At 25.7% G+C, this 21,495-nt stretch overlaps 4 protein-coding genes across 4 annotated transcripts; 1 reads left to right on the forward strand and 3 right to left on the reverse strand.

The window, feature by feature from the left end:
• Positions 1-3,309: 3,309 nt before the first annotated feature.
• PF3D7_1000100 (erythrocyte membrane protein 1, PfEMP1) lies at positions 3,310-10,984 on the forward strand (the record flags this gene model as incomplete). The annotated part of the gene is made up of 2 exons (XM_001347252.1): positions 3,310-8,712; positions 9,662-10,984. 2 exons carry the CDS (start codon positions 3,310-3,312, stop codon positions 10,982-10,984), a joined length of 6,726 nt encoding a protein of 2,241 aa, XP_001347288.1.
• A 1,885-nt stretch (positions 10,985-12,869) lies between these two features.
• Positions 12,870-14,215, reverse strand: PF3D7_1000200 (rifin; the record flags this gene model as incomplete). Its single annotated transcript, XM_001347253.2, has 2 exons — positions 12,870-13,931; positions 14,162-14,215. 2 exons carry the CDS (start codon positions 14,213-14,215, stop codon positions 12,870-12,872), a joined length of 1,116 nt encoding a protein of 371 aa, XP_001347289.2.
• A 2,377-nt stretch (positions 14,216-16,592) lies between these two features.
• PF3D7_1000300 (rifin) lies at positions 16,593-17,783 on the reverse strand (the record flags this gene model as incomplete). The annotated part of the gene is made up of 2 exons (XM_001347254.1): positions 16,593-17,558; positions 17,712-17,783. The coding sequence occupies 2 exons, from the start codon at positions 17,781-17,783 to the stop codon at positions 16,593-16,595; spliced, it is 1,038 nt and encodes a 345-aa protein (XP_001347290.1).
• A 1,852-nt stretch (positions 17,784-19,635) lies between these two features.
• On the reverse strand, positions 19,636-20,953 carry PF3D7_1000400 (rifin; the record flags this gene model as incomplete). Its single annotated transcript, XM_001347255.1, has 2 exons — positions 19,636-20,697; positions 20,900-20,953. 2 exons carry the CDS (start codon positions 20,951-20,953, stop codon positions 19,636-19,638), a joined length of 1,116 nt encoding a protein of 371 aa, XP_001347291.1.
• Between the last annotated feature and the right edge of the window lie 542 nt (positions 20,954-21,495).

A 21,495-nucleotide genomic window follows, 5' to 3' on the forward strand; every position in this document is an offset into this window, starting at 1 on the left:
AGGCCCTAATATACCTAATATAGGTCCTAAGCTTACTAATTTATGTCCTATAGGTACGAATATAGGTCTTAGCATTACTAAATTCCGTCTTAAAAAGTAGTGCACCTAAACGTAGTGGTCACAAAAAACACACTCCACGGTGGTACAACTTACAATATGTGGTGGTTCTTCACAAAATAGTGGTGCTTTTACCTAAAACCAAGTGTTGGATAAACACTGGTTCGTGGTAATACAACACATGTGGTGGTCATACCACACAAGTGGTAATATAACATATATATAGTGATACCACACATACGTGGTAATACCACACATACGTGGTGATACCACATATATAGTGATACCACACAAGTGGTTATACCACACATGTTGGTGATACCACACATTTTTTTGGTGCGACTTTATTGTGCATGTTGGTGCGACTTTATTGTGCATGTTGGTGCGAATTTCTATTTTCGTGCATATTGGTGCGAGTTTTTTTGTGCATATTGGTGCGAGTTTTTTTGTGCATATTGGTGCGAGTTTTTTTGTGCATAGTGGTGCAACTTTTTTTCCATGCATTGTGGTGCGACTTATTATATTGTGCATAGAGGTGCGTATTAAAATTGTGTGCATAGAGGTGCGTATTAAAATTGTGTGCATAGAGGTGCGTATTAAAATTGTGTGCATAGAGGTGCGTATTAAAATTGTGTGCATAGAGGTGCGTATTAAAATTGTGTGCATAGAGGTGCGTATTAAAATTGTGTGCATAGAGGTGCGTATTAAAATTGTGTGCATAGAGGTGCGTATTAAAATTGTGTGCATAGAGGTGCGTATTAAAATTGTGTGCATAGAGGTGCGTATTAAAATTGTGTGCATAGAGGTGCGTATTAAAATTGTGTGCATAGAGGTGCGTATTAAAATTGTGTGCATAGAGGTGCGTATTAAAATTGTGTGCATAGAGGTGCGTATTAAAATTGTGTGCATAGAGGTGCGTATTAAAATTGTGTGCATAGAGGTGCGTATTAAAATTGTGTGCATAGAGGTGCGTATTAAAATTGTGTGCATAGAGGTGCAACATTTTACTTTGGTGCAACTAGGTGCGATTTATACTTTGGTGCAACTAGGTGCGATTTATACTTTGGTGCAACTAGGTGCGATTTATACTTTGGTGCAAGTAGGTGCGATTTATAAAAAATTTTAGGATCTAGGTCTTGTCTCAAAAAAAAAAAAAAAAAAAAAAAAAAAAAATTTTTTTTAAATCTTAAAAATAGGAAAAACAAATGTACGTTTTAAAAAAAAGAAAAAAAAAAAAAAAAAAAAAAAAAAAAAAATTTTTTTTTTCTATGTCTTAAAAGTATATAAAAAAATATATATCTTAAAAAAAAGAAAAGAAAAAAAAAAAAAAAAAAAATTTTTTTTTTCTCAAAAAAAAAAAATAGTGGATCTAGGTCCGGCTTAAAAAAAAAAAAATTGTGGATCTAGTCTTAAAAAAAAGGATCTAGTCTTAAAAAAAAAGGACCTAGTCTTAAAAAAAAATGGATCTAGTCTTAAAAAAAAAGGATCTAGTCTTAAAAAAAAGGATCTAGTCTTTAGGGTTCCCATGTACCAGGGTTAAGGATATACTTTTAGGGTTTAAAAATTTTTGGGGTTCCCATATGCCAGGGCTAAGGATATAACTTTAGGGGTTAGGGTTTATATATGGATTATATATATTATTGTTGAGTAGGTATATATTTTGTTTATATATTTATGTATGTTTTGTATCTTATATGGTTTTATTGTTAAATATGTGAAGGATCTATAGCTACTATATAAGTTAACGTCTATGGGCTTATATATTTTGAGGATCTATATATTGTACCTAATTGTATATGATAAGGATATATACATCCGCCATGCAAGTATAAATATATATATGTATATGTATGTGGAAGTATAATATTAAAGAACATATCTGTTCATCAAGGTAATTTCATACATATGTGATATTCATATTGCAGTATCATAAGGACCAAGAAATAATAATTCAAAGTAGAATTAAGAGAAGAAGCCTATATTAAAATATGGAAGTAACGAAATCCATAGCAATGTAAGTACGAAAAATATGAAAATCGAAATGGAAGATACCCAAAAAATCGAAATCGTGCACGGACACATGCAGTAACCGAGAATTATTATATATATATATATGTATATATGTATATATGTATATTTGATTTAACAATACGTATGCATTTATGTATATATATATGTTGAGAGAATACGTATGCTCTTGTATATATTTATGTTGGAGGAATACGTATGCCGATATATATATATTTTTATGCTCATGGAATACGTATTCTTTTATATGTATACATTTAAGGTAGTATTAAGTAATATATAAAACATAAAATAAATATTATTTTAAAAATTATTATAATTAATAATATAACAATTTTTTTATCTCCTTTTTATTAATTTTTTTTTTTTTTTTTTTTTTTCGATACCCTTTTGTTCTCGATCTCATTTCTACCTTATATTACATGATATGTCATATATTATATAATATATTATAAATTATAATATAAAAAAAAAAAATAAGAATATAAAATATTATATTTATAATGTATTATTTTTAATATAATGAAAAATATAAATATATATATATATATATGCATATATATTTTTTTATGTAGATATATGATAGATAGTATGGATAGAGAGAAACAGAAGAAGATATTTGCCTCTGTTGTTATCTCTAAAATATATATATAATTAATTAATATAAGGCGAAAAAAAAAAAATATATTAAAGATAATAATTAAATATAGAAACATCTTGTATTTTTTTTTTTGTATGTTTGTATTTTCGTATTTTTTTTTTTCTCATATATAATTTTAGAAAATATAAAAAACATAAGAAAATAATATATATAATTGAATAAGTAAATAAAGGAATACATCAAATATATTATTCTTTATTATATAATATTTTTTGTTAGAATATTTATATTTATTATAAAAATATTAATATAAATTTTTTTAAAAATATATATATAAAACTAATAATTATTATTATATACATATGAAATATTATTTATTAATATATATTATATATATATTATAATATTACAACTATTATAATTAATATATATATATAAATATATATATAATACTTATATATATATATATTCCAACACAATACTATTATTATTATTCTACCATATTACCATACTCCCATAACATACATACAATCACCCCACACCACACCACACCACCAAACCATGTATGCCACGATATAAACCACGTATGCATGACATAATGTAGTCCGAAACAATAAAACAAAATGGCGGCGCAAAGTAGTGGTGGGGGTGGAGGTTGTGGTGAGGAAGATAAAGATGCCAAATATATGTTTGATAGGATAGGGAAAGAAGTGCACGACGAAGTGAAAAATGCTGCAAATGTCTTTAAAGATTATTTGAAAGGAAATTTGACAATATCAACAATTTTTGGTGAGGAAACAGTTGCCTTCACAGATCCGTGCGAGCTTATAAAAGAAAAACGTGATGAACTTCTTGCTGCTCGCGGTGATCCGTGCGGAAAAGGAAAAGAACATCGTTTTTCTAAAGAACGTGGCGCTGAATGTGATGATAACAAAATTGAAGGTAATGTTCGTAGTAAAGGTAAAGGAGGTAAGAGTGCAGGTGCATGTGCTCCATATAGACGGTTATCTCTATGTAACAAAAATTTTCCAAATATGAATAGTAAGGATAGTTTGAAAGCTAAAAATGATTTATTGGTAGATGTGTGTTATGCAGCAAAATACGAGGCAGAGTCATTAATACCTTATCATGACCAATATAAATTAACTTATGGTGATTCTCAAATATGTACTGTATTAGCCCGAAGTTTTGCAGATATAGGTGATATTGTCAGAGGAAAAGATCTTTTCCTTGGTCATAATCAAAGAAAAAAAAAATTAGAAGAAAGATTAGAACAAATGTTTAAGAACATTACGCATAGTAATGCGGCTAAACTAAGTGTACTTTCAAGCAAAGAAATTAGGGAATATTGGTGGGCTCTTAATAGAGACCAAGTATGGAAAGCACTAACATGTGACGAAGAGAACAAGCTAGGGGGTAATGCATATTTTCATGCAACGTGCAGTGAACGTAATGGAGGTTGTTCTCAAGCTCATGAAAAATGCAGGTGTCCCATGACAAGTGATGGCAAGCCCAATGACCAAGTCCCCACGTATTTTGACTACGTGCCGCAGTATCTTCGCTGGTTCGAGGAATGGGCAGAAGATTTTTGCAGGAAAAAAAAAATATATGTTGATATAGTTAAAAAATATTGTCGTGGAGAAAGAGATGGTGAGAAATATTGTAGTTTGAATGGCTGCGATTGCACAAAAACTGTTAGAGCACGAGGTAAGTTGCGTTATGGTAATAGATGCACGGACTGTTTGTTTGCATGTCATCGTTATGAAAATTGGATAGATAACCAACGGAAACAATTTCTAAAACAACGAAACAAATATACTGAAGAAATAAATGGAACATCAACTAGTAGTAGGACAAGACGAAGTGCACGTGGTGGTAGTGATCATAAAGGATATGAAAAAATTTTTTATGAAAAACTTGAAGGTGAATATAGAACCGTTGATGGTTTTTTGGAATTATTAAATAAAGAAAAAGCATGCCAAGAAGTTAAAGACAGTGAAGGAGGAAAAATTAATTTTAGTGAAAAACACAGTGGTAATAGTAATGATGAAACAAAAGGAACATTTTATCGTTCGGAATATTGCCAACCATGTCCTTATTGTGGAGTGAGAAAGACAAAGGGTAATCAATGGGAAAATAAAAGTAAAAATGATCAATGCAATATAAAACTTTATAGGCCTAATCCTGGCGAGTCAGGTACTCCTATTGAAATCCTTAAAAGTGGTGAAGGAGAAACAGAAATTGAAAACAAATTGAACGCGTTCTGTGCTCAAACAAAAAATGGTAGTGTTGTTGGTGGCGGTAGTGGTGGTGGTAACAGTGATAGTAAGGAACTTTATGATGAATGGCAATGTTATGAATTTAAACAGCTGACGACAGATGGTCAGGAGGACGATGATGACGAGGACTATGACAAGGATGTAAGAACTGGAGGCGGATTATGTATATTGGAAAAAAAAAAAGAAGAAGGTGAAGCCAAATCTCAAAATGAACCTGATGAAATCCAAAAGACATACAATGATTTTTTTTACTATTGGGTGGCACATATGTTAAAAGATTCTATACATTGGAGAACAAAAAAACTTGATAAGTGTATAAATAACACTAATAAATCAAAAGCATGTAAAAACAGTAATAAATGTAATAATGATTGTGGTTGTTTTCAAAAATGGGTTGATCAAAAAAAAGAAAAGGAATGGGACGCAATAAAACAACAATTTCGCAAGCAAAAAGATATTGGAGATGAAACAAATTGTGATCCTATCGTAACTCTTGAAGGTGTTTTGCAAATAGAATTTTTGAAAGGCGATTCCGAAGACAGTTCCGAAGAAAAATCCGAAAATAGTCTGGATGCAAAGGAAATACAACACCTTCGCCAAATGTTGAAACAAGCAGGTGTTGCTATTGGTCTTGATGCTTTTGTTGCTCTTCGTGGTCGGTGTACTGAAGGTGGTGCCGACAGTCAAAATAAGACCACAATTGATAAATTGCTCGATGAGGAAGCAAAAGAAGCCAAAGATTGCCAATCAAAACACAAAGATCCCTGTCCCAAACCACAAGATGGTGTTGCCGGTCGTTCCGCCGAACACCCCGAAGAGCAGGAGGAGGAAGAAGAAGACGACGACGAAGAGATCGAGGAGAAGTCGGAGGAAAACGACGAGGAGTCGGAAAAGACGGTGGAGGACAAGGAGACAGAGGCGGAAAACGTCGCAGAGGTACCACCAACAACACAAGACAATGCGGAGAAGCCATGTGATATAGTGGCTGAACTATTTAAAAAACCGGACACTCTCAAACAAGCCTGTCCAACCAAATATGGAAGTAAAGCACCCACAAGTTGGAAATGTATACCAACCAAACCAAATAGTGACAGTAGTACCACAGGTGGTGGTAGTGACACTGGTGTTCCTACCACTAAATCTGGTGCCACTGGCAAAAGTGGTGGTAGTGATACTGGTAGTGTTTGTATCCCACCCAGGAGGCGAAAACTATATGTGGGTGAGTTAACGAAGTGGGCGGAAAGCAAACAGGTGGCACAAGCACAAACAACTGACACACAGACACAAGTTGACGCCGCGTCGACATCGACGTCACAGACGTCTCTCCTCCGCGACGCGTTTATTCAATCTGCGGCAGTGGAAACTTTTTTTTTGTGGCATAGATACAAAAAAGAGTGGGAATTGCGACAAAAGGAGGCGGAACAAGGACAAAGTGGATTACCAGGAATTGGTGTGCCTGGAGCTGGGATACCTGTAGTGCCTGGGGCAGGAATACCAGGAGTAGTAGGTGCGAACGGCCTATCACAACCAGTACTCGGTGTAGACAATGACAACCCCCAAACATCGTTACAAAATGGTACAATCCCCACCGATTTTTTGCGTCAAATGTTTTATACTTTAGGTGATTATAGGGATATATTATTTAGTGGTAGTAACGACACAACTAGTGGTAGTAAAGACACATCTAGTGGTAGTAATGACAACCTCAAACATATTGTTCTTAATGCAGGGGGTGACCAGAAGAGCAAGGATGAAATGCAGACAATACAAACAGCTATAAGTAGCTATTTTTCAAATAGTGGTAAACCTTCTACTAGTGTCACACCTGTCACCCAACCTAGTGGCACAACCCCTCAAGCCTTGTGGTCAAAATACGCCGAATCTATCTGGAATGGAATGGTATGTGCCTTAACCTATAGAGATAGTGGCGACAAAGGCGGAAAACCACAAAAAGTTGAAGCTGCGAACGGCAAACTTTTCCAACAACTCAAAGACAAATACGGCGAATACGACAAAGTAAAACTCGAAGAAGAAGATAGTGAGAACCAAGCCAAAGGTAGCTCCTCCCAACACCCCGAAAACCCCTCAACCACTAGTGAAAACAAACCCACCCACCTCACCGACTTTATATCACGCCCCCCCTACTTCCGATACCTTGAAGAATGGGGTCAAAATTTTTGTAAAAAACGAACAGAGATGTTGGGGAAAATTAAAGATAATTGTACGGAAGATGGTGGTAAAACAAAAAAATGTAGTGGGGATGGACATGATTGTACTGATGGCAAACGTAGATATAATAATATGTTTGATGATTTAGATTGTCGTCCTTGTTATGAACAATGTAGAAAATATAGAAAATGGATAGATATAAAATTCGTAGAATATCAAAATCAAAAAAATAAATATGGAGAGGAACATGAAAAATTAAAAACTAATTCTAATGGTGATAATAATTGTTGTACAGAAATAAAAGAAAAAACTTCTGCTGCAGATTTTTTGAAAGCATTGAAACATTGCAAAGATGGTCAAACTGGTGGGGAAAAAAATAAAACACATTTTGAGAATCCTGAAACCACGTTTGGCCCCTTAGATTATTGTAAAACGTGTCCTCCCAATAAGGTTTCTTGTAATGTTATACGTGGTAGAAGTGGTGGTAGAAATGGATGTAATGTTAAGGATAATGAAGACAAATGGAAAGAGGTTTTTGATGGAATAAGTGGAAACGGTGGAAAGAGTTCTACTATTGAAGTCGAAATGATTGATCGTAGGGGACCGTATATGAAGGAGTATATGAAAGAAAATTCAAAAAATCCATTTAAAACATCACGTTTATTTAAAGGTATAAGGAAAGAACAATGGGAATGTAAAGTTACTAATGATGATATGCATATATGTAAACTAGATCAGTTTAAGGAAAATATAAACCTCAATCCATATACTACATTTAAAGTATTGCTACATTATTGGTTAGAAGATTTTTTATATGGTTATTATATATCAAAAAAAAAAATAGAAAAATGTACACAAAAAGAAAAAAATGCATGTGATGAAGAAACTAAAAAAAATTGTGTATGTGTGAAAACATGGGTAGAACAAAAGAAAAAGGAGTGGAAAGAAATAAAAAAACATTTTAAAAATCGAGAACAAAAATATGGTCAGGGAAATGATATTAAGTCTAAAGTTAAAATGTTTTTGGAGACCTTGATACCTCTAATGGATCTTGTAAATAATAAAGGAAAGCATGAAAGTCTAGATGCGTTCCTGAAGTCCTATGAATGTAAATGCGCTGAGAGCTCAGGAAAAAAAGGTGGTAAAGAGAACAATATTGTTCTATGTTTGCTTGATATGCTTGAAAAAAAAGCAACACCTTGTTTATCCTCAACTAGTGACAGCTCAGAAACACCCTGTGAAAATACCCCCACCACCCTTGACGATGACGATCCCCTTGAAGAGGAAAACCCAGTAATACACCCTCAAATTTGTGGAGATATACCAACAACAAAAGAAACAGTGGATGAAGACGCTTGTAAACGAGCAGAGGAACCACCAAAAGAACCGGCACCAACAGGACCGAAAAAACCGGCACCAACAGCAGGTGGTGAGGAAGACCAAACCGAAAAAGACACCGAAGTCAACCCCCTGGCACCGGCCCCTGCGGATGAAACCTTTGACCCGACTATCTTGCAAACAACCATTCCTTTAGGTATTGCGCTGGCATTAGGATCTATTGCTTTTTTATTTTTGAAGGTAATATATATAGTGGTACTTATGTATATATATATGTGTTTTGTGTATATGTATGTGTGGGTATGTTTGGATATATATATATATATGTTGATGTATATGTGTTTTCTGTATATGTATGTGTTCGTATGTTTGGATATATATTTGTGTATATGTGTTTTGTGGATATCTATGTGTGCTTACTTTTGGATATATATATGTGTATATGTATGTGTTTTATATATATTTTATATATATGTATTTATATTCAAAAAGAAAAAAATGAAAAAAATGAAAAAAAGAAAAAAAGAATATAAAAAAAAAATTTATTACAACAACAAAAAAAGAGATTTTAATAATAATAAAAATTAAAATAAAAAAATAAATTTTGATAAAATAAAAAATAAAAAATTTTATCAAACAAAAATTAAAAAAAAATTATATTAATAAAAATAATGATTATAAAAAAAATTTATTAGAAATAAAATAAAAAAAAATTTATTACATAAAAAAAAAAAGAAAAAAAAAAAATATATATATATATATATATATATATATATATATATATATATATCATAAAATACAAAAAAAAGGAAAAAAATATTAAAATAAAAATATATATCATAAAAAAAAAAAAAATTAAAAAAATGTTAATAAAAAAATAAATATAAAAAAAAAAAAAAAAATTAAAAAATTTATTTAAATAAAAAAAAATTAAAAAATATAATTAAATAAAAAAAAATAAAAAAATTTCATTAAATAAAAAAAAATAATAAATAAAAAATTTTAATTAAATAAAAAAAATAAAATAAAATTTAATACATTGACATTTACACATATATATATATATACCCACAACTACATACATATTTACACATACATATATATATTATATATATATATACCCATAACTACCTACATACATACATACATAAATATATACATACACATATATGTTCATTTTTTTTTTTAGAAAAAAACCAAAGCATCTGTTGGAAATTTATTCCAAATACTGCAAATACCCAAAAGTGATTATGATATACCGACAAAACTTTCACCCAATAGATATATACCTTATACTAGTGGTAAATACAGAGGCAAACGGTACATTTACCTTGAAGGAGATAGTGGAACTGATAGTGGTTACACCGATCATTATAGTGATATTACTTCATCTTCCGAAAGTGAGTATGAAGAATTTGATATTAATGATATATATGTACCAGGTAGTCCTAAATATAAAACATTGATAGAAGTGGTACTAGAACCTAGTGGTAACAACACAACAGCTAGTGGTAACAACACAACAGCTAGTGGTAACAACACAACAGCTAGTGGTAACAACACAACAGCTAGTGGTAACAACACAACAGCTAGTGATACACAAAATGATATACAAAATGATGGTATACCTAGTAGTAAAATTACAGATAATGAGTGGAATACATTGAAAGATGAATTTATATCACAATATCTACAAAGTGAACAACCAAAGGATGTACCAAATGATTATAAAAGTGGAAATAGTTCAACAAATACCAATATTACTACCACGTCACGTGATAATATGGAAGAAAAACCTTTTATTATGTCCATTCATGATAGAGATTTATATAGTGGAGAAGAATATAGTTATAATGTTAATATGAGTACTAATAGTATGGATGATCCAAAATATGTATCAAATAATGTATATTCTGGTATAGATTTAATTAATGATTCGTTGAATAGTAATAATGTTGATATTTATGATGAAGTGTTGAAACGAAAAGAAAACGAATTATTTGGGACAAATCATGTGAAACAAACAAGTATACATAGTGTTGCCAAACTAACAAATAGTGACCCCATCCACAACCAACTAGAACTGTTCCATACATGGCTAGATAGACATAGAGATATGTGCGAAAAGTGGAATAATAAAGAGGAAGTATTAGATAAATTAAAAGAAGAGTGGGAAAATGATACATCAACTAGTGGTAACACTCACCCTAGTGATAGTAACAAAACGTTGAATACTGATGTTTCTATTCAAATACATATGGATAATCCTAAACCTATAAATCAATTTAATAATATGGATACTATCTTGGAAGATCTGGACAAACCATTTAATGAACCCTACTATTATGATATGTATGACGATGATATTTATTATGATGTAAATGATGATAATGATACATCAACTGTGGATAGTAATAATATGGATGTACCTAGTAAAGTACAAATTGAAATGGATGTAAATACTAAATTGGTGAAAGAGAAATATCCTATATCGGATGTATGGGATATATAATATATACGTATGAATGTATATTTGTTTGATTTTTTTTTTATGTGTGCATTATATTATATTTTTTATTTGTTGATGTTATATTATATTTGATTTGTGTATTATATTATATTTTATATTTGTGTATTATGTTATATTTTTTAATTGTTCATGTTATATTATATTTTTTGTTTGTGTATTTTTTTTTTTTTTTGTATTTAATTTTTAGTGTTACAAATTATATTATATATATGTACATATATATATCATAATTATATTGTATTATATATATATATTTAATATGATAACAATAATAGTTAAAATTATTTAAATTAAAAAATATAAACTATTGGAAACGCATTGAATATAATAATATATTACTATTTGCATTATTGTAATTAATACTGCAATTAATATAGTAATATTATTAGAAGTAGTAATTAACAGTATAACTATTAATTTTATTAGTGATAACAGTACTTTAAAAATTTAATATTTTTATTTTTTATTTTATAATTTTTACTTTTTATTATATTAAAAAAAAAAAAAAAAAAATATATATATATATAAAAATTATTATTATAATTTTTTTTTCCTAAATGTGTTTACATATAAAATAATAAAAAAAAAAAAAAAAAAAAAGAAAAATTTGAAATATATCATATAAATTTCATATATATAAAAAATAACAAAAAAAAAAAAAAAAAAAAAATTTTAAATATATCATACAACTTTCATATATATAAAAAATAACAAAAAAAAAAAAAAAAAAAAAAAAATATATAAATATAAATATAAACAAAAATGGAAAACATTTTACAGAAGAAAAAATATTTAATAAACAAATTTTTTTTTTTTTTTTCTTTTTTTGCCACTTAATATATATAAAAATATAATGATAATAAATCAATGCATACCGTAATATAGAAACAAATAACACTTAAAAAAAAATTAAAAAGAACAATATAAATTATGAAATATATATGAAATTATATCTCATAAATATATACATATTATCAAATAAATATATATATATATAAACAAAAAATATCTACATATTATACTAAATAAAACAACATAATAAAAATTACAAAGGCAAAATAAAGAAAAAGTGTATTATTATATTAAAATAAAAAATATACATTATTCTTTTTTTTATTGTGTTTTATTTTTATTAATTTGATTTGTTTTTTGTGTTTTTATTGGTTTTTTATGTATTGTATCTATTTGTTATATTACGTGTAATTATTATATTTTGTTATATGTTGACTATTTTTTGAATTCATTGTATTAGTAGTATTTCTAATAAAAAATAATTAAAAAAAATAATAAAATATATTATGAAATAAATATAAATAACATAATATATAATATGATAGGTTTTTTAAGGATGATAATTCTGAATTGAAATAATATACTTATTGGTTTTAATTTTAATTATATAAATATAGATATAATATTTTGAATAATATGTTTCTTAAAATATTTATAATAATAGTAATCATAATAATCATAATCATAATAATCATAATTATAATAATAATAAGTTTTATTGTTTTTTTTTTTGATATATATTCCTTTGAAAAACATATGAGGTATTTAAAAAATATACGTTACATTATGTTTTAAAAAAATAATATATTATAATACGTATAAGTATTTTATATAAATTAAAAATTACATTGTTTATTAATTAAAAGAGTTTTAGAAAATAAATAAATAAATAAATAAATAAATAAATAAATAAAATTATAGAAAAATAAATTATATATAAAAGCGCAATACATATAAAAATATATAGTTATTTATAATGGAGAAAAAAAAAAAAAAAACACACGGTACATTCAAAGAAAAATACTACGTGTACCATACATCCTACCAACATCGAAAAATACCAAATACATCACATCTATTCTTCTAATAATTTGATATATTGGAGTTTTTTCTTCATTTTTTTTTTTCGTCGATAACGTAAAATTAAATAAATAATTATCATAACCAAAACTATAACTACAATTGCAGCAATGGAAACAATAATAGCAGTCTGGGAACTAGCATATGTAGCGTTTACTGCATTAGTATTCGTTTTTAGAGCTAAGTTGGTAGCTTCTTCAGCAGCCGTTTGTGCAGTTGCTTCAGCAGTAAATTTGGCATTTGAGACGATAGGTTTTACATATTCCTTTATAACCGCATTCGTTGAAGCACTAGTCTGTGAACCTGTCCCTGAAGGAAGAACTAATGTATCAACAGTATCGCAAAAAGCCCGATCAATGACAGGACCAGGGACTGAGCCAGGGGGACGAGGCATACATGACTCATTAAATTTTGAAAAAATAGCTTTAAAAATATATTCGGTATTATTATAATTTGTTCCATCAAAAACTAACCCCAATGATTCATTAAATAATTTATCTATATTCAATGCCTTTAATCCTCTAATTAATTCAGCCGCACCTGCAGCATCACCAGCGGCTTTACCCATAGCAGCACCGGCTTTTTCGGCAAATTCCTTAGCAGCTGCCAACGCGGCAATTTTCCATACATAGATTCCCGGTCCCCCCAATAATCCAATATTCGGTGCAACACTTCCTAACCCATACCCACAGTTATGACAAAATTTTTCTGTTTTGTCAGCTAAAGATTTTTCGCAAACGCATGTTGGAATAGCATCACTTTGTATATCTGTGTGTAGTGTGGCAAATTTGTCCATTAATTCTTTTTCTAATTTGTGTTTTAAAATAATTTTTTGAATTTCTTTATCACATCGTTCTTTACATTTTTGGCGTGTAGTTTTCATCCTTTCATCATATTCGTGAAATCGTTGTGTTGTACGATCCACAAATTGTTGCATTACCCTTTTCATTTCAGGGTCATTATCATAGTTCGTAGGTGAATATAATTCACATTCGCATAAAGATCTGTTGGTTTCTGTATGACGTGGTGTAATGTAATAGTTCCTTTGATTATATATCTATACAAAATGGTCACATATATATGTATATTATAATTAGTTCTTTTTTATTTTATATATATATGTTATAAATATGTATGTTTTTATGTTTATATATATATGTATATTTGGACTATATATATATAAAAATTATATATACGATATCGTAATATATTTATATATAAATATATATATTATATTATAATATGATTATATTAATCCTCTTTAATATATATGTGACATGGAATTACCAATATATTTAATGGAAGCTCAAACAATAATATATTAATATAATGGATTTTCATTTTTTATTGTGATACGTATATTATTTTTTGATAAATATTATAACTAAAAAAATCACATAAAATACTTTATTTTATATTATAAATAAATTAAATAAAAATGTTTAACATAAAATATGATTATAATTTATTTAATATAATTAACAATTATTTTCCCATTATGTAAATATATTTTTTTTTTTATAGTGGAACCACATTTGCCATTTTATTTAAAACACTAAAAAAAAAAAAAAAAAAAAAAAAAAAAAAAATTAAAATTAATAAAAAAAAATATTTCAAAATATAATACATTTTTTATAATTTTTTTTTTTAATTTTGAATGAAATTTAATGTTATATCAATACAATAAATTATTATGGTTATTTTTGGTTTATTTTTTTTTTATTTTTTTCATTTTTCTCAATAATATCTAACGATATAGTAATAATACAACATATTTCTGTGTTGTAAATTATTTACAAATGTGCAAAACCAACGTTTTGGAAATTGTGTATGACATATATATAATACCAATTTATAATATATATATATGAAATACTTATGAAATAGTTATTAAAACATATAATTTCGTAACATTGTTGTTATAAAAACAATTAACAACAAATATTTTATAACATAATAAATGATATAAAATCTTCTTCAAATAATAATATATACATATATATTAATAAATAAATTTTCATATATTATGTTATTTGTTTTGTTCTAAAATTTATTGTATGTTATAAAATTCCCTCTAATTTATCTATGTTGTTACTAAGATTAATATTATTTTTTTTTTTTTATAAAAATATTACAAATAAATTAAAACGTTAATTTATCATTAAAGTAGTAAATTATATAATTATCGCAAAAAATATAAATATTTATTATTATTAAAAAAAAAACAAATAACAAAATAAGATATTATACGTACTATTACATAATACATTCTATTGTTTTATGTTATTCAAATATATTATAATCATAACGTGTATTATTATATATATATTTCTTAAAATAGAAGTTATGGTATTTTACAACTTATTATACATTAATTTTATTATTACATGTTGTAACAAAATAATTAATTACTACATATTTTAATAAATATATTATTATACAATAAACAAATAACGCGACATTATATATACTATGGAAAAACAAGGAATCATTTATTTTTATTTTATACGTAATTAGAAGCGTTAAAAAAAAATTCTTCATATTTCTTAAAAAGAATTTATTTCCTATATTGATGATGATAGTACGTATGAATACAAAAAAAAAAAAAAAAAAAAAAAGGATATCATATAAATATTGTTATTCCAATACAATTATTATATATGATATATTATATTGTTACTATTTTATAATAATACTTATTGTAAGATTAGATTAATTCATTATTATTATATTATAATGTGTTGATATATCCGTATATGGTGTTGAAAACATTTTTGTTGTTACTATATTAAATATATATATATATATAATAAGAAATATTTTAGTGTATTATATTAGTTTATTTTAATATGGAACCATATAATATACTACTATGAATATAATTTATATGGTAAGCTGTATATTTTTATGTTTTTTTTTTTTTATGTAATTATATATATATTATACAAATAAAACAAATTTATATATACAAATATCCAAAAACAAATTAATAAAAAAATTCAAACAAAATATATATACAAATAATCAAATGTGTCAAATTAAAACAAAATAAAAAAAAATATTTTATACAAATAATCAAATGTGTCAAAACAAAATAAAACATATATATATTATACAAATAAAATAAAAATTATATATTGAATTATGTACAATGACATTTAAAAAAAATTCAAAAAAATAAATAAAATAAAAATATTACTCAATAAATTTTGAATCCAATATATTTACAAATATTATACAAAAACAAATAAACAAATTATATATATACAAATATTATTATACAAATATCGATTTTTTTTTTTTTTTTTTTTTTTTGGTATTTAATTTTTAGTGTTAGAAATTATATTATATCATATATATGTACACATATATAACATGATTATATTGTGTTATATATTATGTTATATTTTTTAATTTTGTGGTCTTATTATATACAATCATATATATAGTGTTATATATATTAATTATAATCACATAAGTAGTTAATATTATTTAGAATAAACATATTATATATTATAAAAATATATATATAATTTACACTCATTTCATTAAAAAAAAATTAATAAATATAAGTTAATTAATTTAATAACCACATAACATTAAACAAAAAAATATATATATATATTGTTATAAAAATTGAATTATAATAATATCCTTGTATTATAAACATAAAATTCACAAAACATTAAATTGAATTTAATATCATGAAACCATATATTTATTGATTTAATAATTTTGTGTATTGTTGTTTTTTGTTCATTTTTTTTTTTCTACGATAACGTAAAACTAAATAAATAATTATCATAACTAAAACTATAATTAATAATGCAACAACAGAAGCAATTATAGCATTCTGGCAAATAACATATTTAGCGTCTACTGCAGCAATGCTACTTTTTATAACATCTTCAGTAGCCTTTTTTGCAGCTCTTTCAGTAACACTTTGAGCTTCTAAGACAATAGATTTTACAGCTACTTCTATAGAATTATACGCTGAAACAACATTCCTTGGACTATCCTTTGCAGCAAAAAAATTTCTCATCACCCAAGGGCAAATAGACTTATCAGCACCAGGGTCAGGTATTATACATGACAATGGATTATATTGTTCATTTATGGCAAGAGCAATGGTTTTGAAATTAGTATAATTTGTTGCAGTAATATATGTTCCCAATTCCTTACCATCTAGAGTTGATACACCAAATACTTTTGTTATTCCTTTAATGACTGCATCAATAGCTGCTGGAATACGTGCAGCTTCACCGGCAGCTTTAGCGGTCTCAGCACCTTCAGCTATAGCTGTTGCCAACGCTGCGCTTTTAGAAACATAGATACCTAATCCCCCGAATAATCCAACACTTGCTGCAACACCTCCTAGACCACACCCACACCTAAGACAACCTTTTTCTACTTTTTCTGCTAATGATTTGTCCATTTTATCTTTTTCAATAATTTCTTGTATATTTTTGTCACGTTGTTCTTTACGTTTTTGGCGTTTACCTTTCATACGTTCATCGTATTCTTCAAAACGTTGTGACGTTTGTCTATCGAAATTTTCCTTTACTGATTTCATATCCGCATCATTATCATATTTGGGTATATATAGGTCACATTCGCTTAACATTCGTGATGTAGTAGTTGGTATATGATGTGGTGTGTTGTATAGTTTATTATTATTATGCACCTATAAAGAATTTATTATATATTTATATATGTTATATTTAATTGTAATTTATTATTTTATATACTTGTAATAAATATGTATATTGTATATTTACATAAATAATAAAACTTCATATATATATATATATTATTGTTGTCATTTTTTTATTCATACATTTGATAATGATGTTACTAATATATTTAATGGAAGTAAAAATAATAATATTTTAGAGCAGTGAAGTTTCATATTTAATGTGATACTTATATTTTTTTATCATTAAAATTATAACTAAAAAAATTCATATATAATAATATATTTTGTTGTAATATAAGAATTACGTATGCTTAATCTAATATGTAATTATAGGCTTGTACTATAATACACAATTTTTTTCCCATTATATAAAAATATATTTTCTTACTGCAACCATATTTTTCCCATTTATTCACAACAAAAAAAAATTAAAAAATAATAAATAGGAAGAAAAAAATAAATAATATAGTAAAAAATTTCCATATTCTTTATAAATTATCGTTTTAATTTCTACTAAAATCTAATTTTATATCATACGATAAATTATAATATTAATTTTATTTTAATATATATGTATATAATAAATAAATCTATAGTTACAAACAACTCCTTTTTTGTTTTGCGAATTATATACAAATGTGTAGAAAAATAATTGTTAAAGGTGTACAATACGTACATAAGAACTTATGAGGATATATATGCATATAATAGATATTACAACATAAACGTGGCATTATTTCAATTATATAAAACAATTTACAATTAATATTGTGTATTATAATAAAAGATATAAGTATTTTTCAAACTAATAGTAATTGTATTTTTTTTATATTTTGTTATTTTTTTTTTTTTTCCAAAAATTGTTTTATTTTATACCTTTCTCTCTAATTTATCTACGTTGTTGCAAAGGTTAATATTATTATTTTTATAAAAATATTTGAACTTATTTTAAAAAAATATTAATTATTAAACTATTTAATTATATAATTATCACAAAAATATATTTTTAATATTTATTATTATTAGAAAACAAAATTCAAAAAAAAAAAAAAAAAAAAGGAAAAAAAAAAAAAACACTTAACAAAATGAGAAATTATATATACTATTACACAATACATTGTATTGTTTTATGTAGTGTTTTATCTTATACAAATATATTCTATTTATAATAATAATAATTATATATATATATTTCTTAAAATAATCATAGTATATTAGAATTTATCATACATTAATTCTATTATTACATATTGTAACCAAATAATTAATTACTATATATTTTAATAATTATATTATTATTATATATTAAATACGTAATACGATGTTATACATATTACGATAAAACACAGAGTTATTTATTTTTAATTTATACATAATTTATAACTATAAAAGAAAAAAGCAAAATTAATAACTAGAACAAAATTAAAAAGCAAGAACGAACCAAAAACAACGAAAATAGAAAATATTAAAATATTGTTATAATATCATGAACTTTATACGTATATATATTTTTTTTTTTTTATTTTAGAAAAAAACACTTTTTAACGATATGTTAAATAAATAACCTTTCGATACATTTCATAAATTTATAGCTGCATTTATACTATTAAAATTGAATTTTCAAATCGTTGATTGATAATCACGAATAATTATATATAAAAATATAATATATTTTATATTTGTGTTGTTATGTATTCCTTTAGAGAACATACATATAACGAATTTAATATGTATATGTTATATTATATTCTTAAAAAATTATATAATTATATATAATATAAATACATAGATATATATTTATATTGTATTTAAAATTAAATTAACAAATACATTACTTATTAAAGTAAAAAGGTCTTGAAAAAAAATGATAATAATCAATAATTAATTAATACAATAGCTAATAAATAAACAGTATGGTAACAAAATATATTATATATATAAATATCTAATAAATATAAAAAAAATATAGTTATTTTGTAATGGAAAAAAAAACATGGCACATTCAAAGAAAAAGAATACGTCTATCAAACGTCCTACCAAAATCTATATAACAAACACATCATATCTATTCTTTCAATAATTTTATATATTGCAGTTTTTTCTTCATTTTCTTTTTTCGTCGATAACGTAAAATTAAATATATTATTACCATAATTAAAATTATGACCACTATTGCAACTATTGATACTATTATAGGAGTATAGTAAGGAGTAGTTGTAGCTTCTACTGCCGCTATGTTTCTTGCTTCAAATGCTGCTGTTTTAGTGGCAGTCACCCTAGCAGCTTCCGTATCAGCAACCCCATCGGCTGCTTCAACAACTTCTTCTACAATTGTTTCTATAAAATCTTTGGGTGAAACACCATTACCTACCTTTTTAGCTACAATTTGTTTCTCCACAGAAGTGCAAATAGGATTCTTCCTGCTAGATAAAGATAAAATATTTCCACAATCCGATCTGATATATTCAGAATGAATAGATCTACTAATGAGTGTGACATTAGTATATGTGTTTGTATTAATAATTGACTCCAGTGTACTAAAACCTAATTTCTCTATTTTAAATGTTGATTTTACTAATTCAATTACTTTAGCCGCACCTTCAATATCACCAGCAACTTTACCGGCAGCAAGACCAGATTTTTCAGCAGCTGCGATAGCAGCCTTAATTGCCTCAGTTTTCCAGGCATTTACAGCAAGTGCAGCAATTTCACCTAATACTCCTGTAGAGGGTGCAACAATACCTCCCAAATTTTGTGCACATTTCAAGCATTCTTTTTCCATTTTGTCCTCCAAGGATTTTTCGCAAATGCAGGTAGGAATGGAGTCACTTTGTATATCAGTTTGTAATGTGGAAAACTGTTCTACCATTTGTTTTTCTAATTTATCTTTTAATATAATTTTTTGAATTTCTTTGTCACATCGATCTTTACATTGTATTCGTTTACTTTGCATCTTTTCGTCATATTCGTGAAATCGTTGTGTTGTACGATCCTCAAATTGTTGCATTACTCTTTTCATTTCGGGATCACTATCATAGTTCGCCGGTGAATATAATTTGCACTCGCATAATGATCTGGTGGTTTGTGTATGATTTGGTGTGGTGTGTGGTTCATTTTTATTATGTTCCTATAAAGAATTCAATATATATATGTATGTTATAATTAGTTGTTTATGCTTATATGTATTTGTTATATATATGTATATTTTGACTATATATATATTATATATGGATATATAGATATAATAATTATATGTGTGTTATCGTAATATATATATATATATTTTATAATATTAATCAATATTTAATACATATGTAACATGGAATTACCAATATATTTAATGGAAGAGCAAACAATAATATATTAATATAATGGACTTTCATTTTTTTTAATTGTGATACGTATATTATTTAATGATAAAAATTATAACTAAAAAAATCACATAAAATATTTTCTTTTATTTTATAAATAAATTAAATATGTTTAACCTAATATATTATTATAATTTATTTAATATAATTAACAATTATTTTCCCATTGTACCAATATATTTTTTTTATAGTGGAACCACATTTGCTCTTTTATTTATAACATAAAAAAAAAAAAAAAAAAAAAAAAAAAATGAATATTAAAAAAATTTATCAAAAAATTTTATATTTTTCAAAAATTTTTTTTTTTTTTTTTTAATTTGTAATGAAATTCAATTTTATATCAACACATTAAATTATAATGGTCATTTTTTTTTTATTTCATATTTTTTAATAACATGTTACAATATAGTAATAATACAACATATTTTTGTGTTGTAAATTATTTACAAATGTGTAAAACCAACTTTTTGAAAATTGTACATGACATATATATATATATATATATATATATATATATAATAACATTTTAGAACATATATATATGAAATACGTAT

This window comes from Plasmodium falciparum (assembly GCF_000002765.6).
Source record: "Plasmodium falciparum 3D7 genome assembly, chromosome: 10".
NCBI lineage: Eukaryota > Apicomplexa > Aconoidasida > Haemosporida > Plasmodiidae > Plasmodium > Plasmodium falciparum.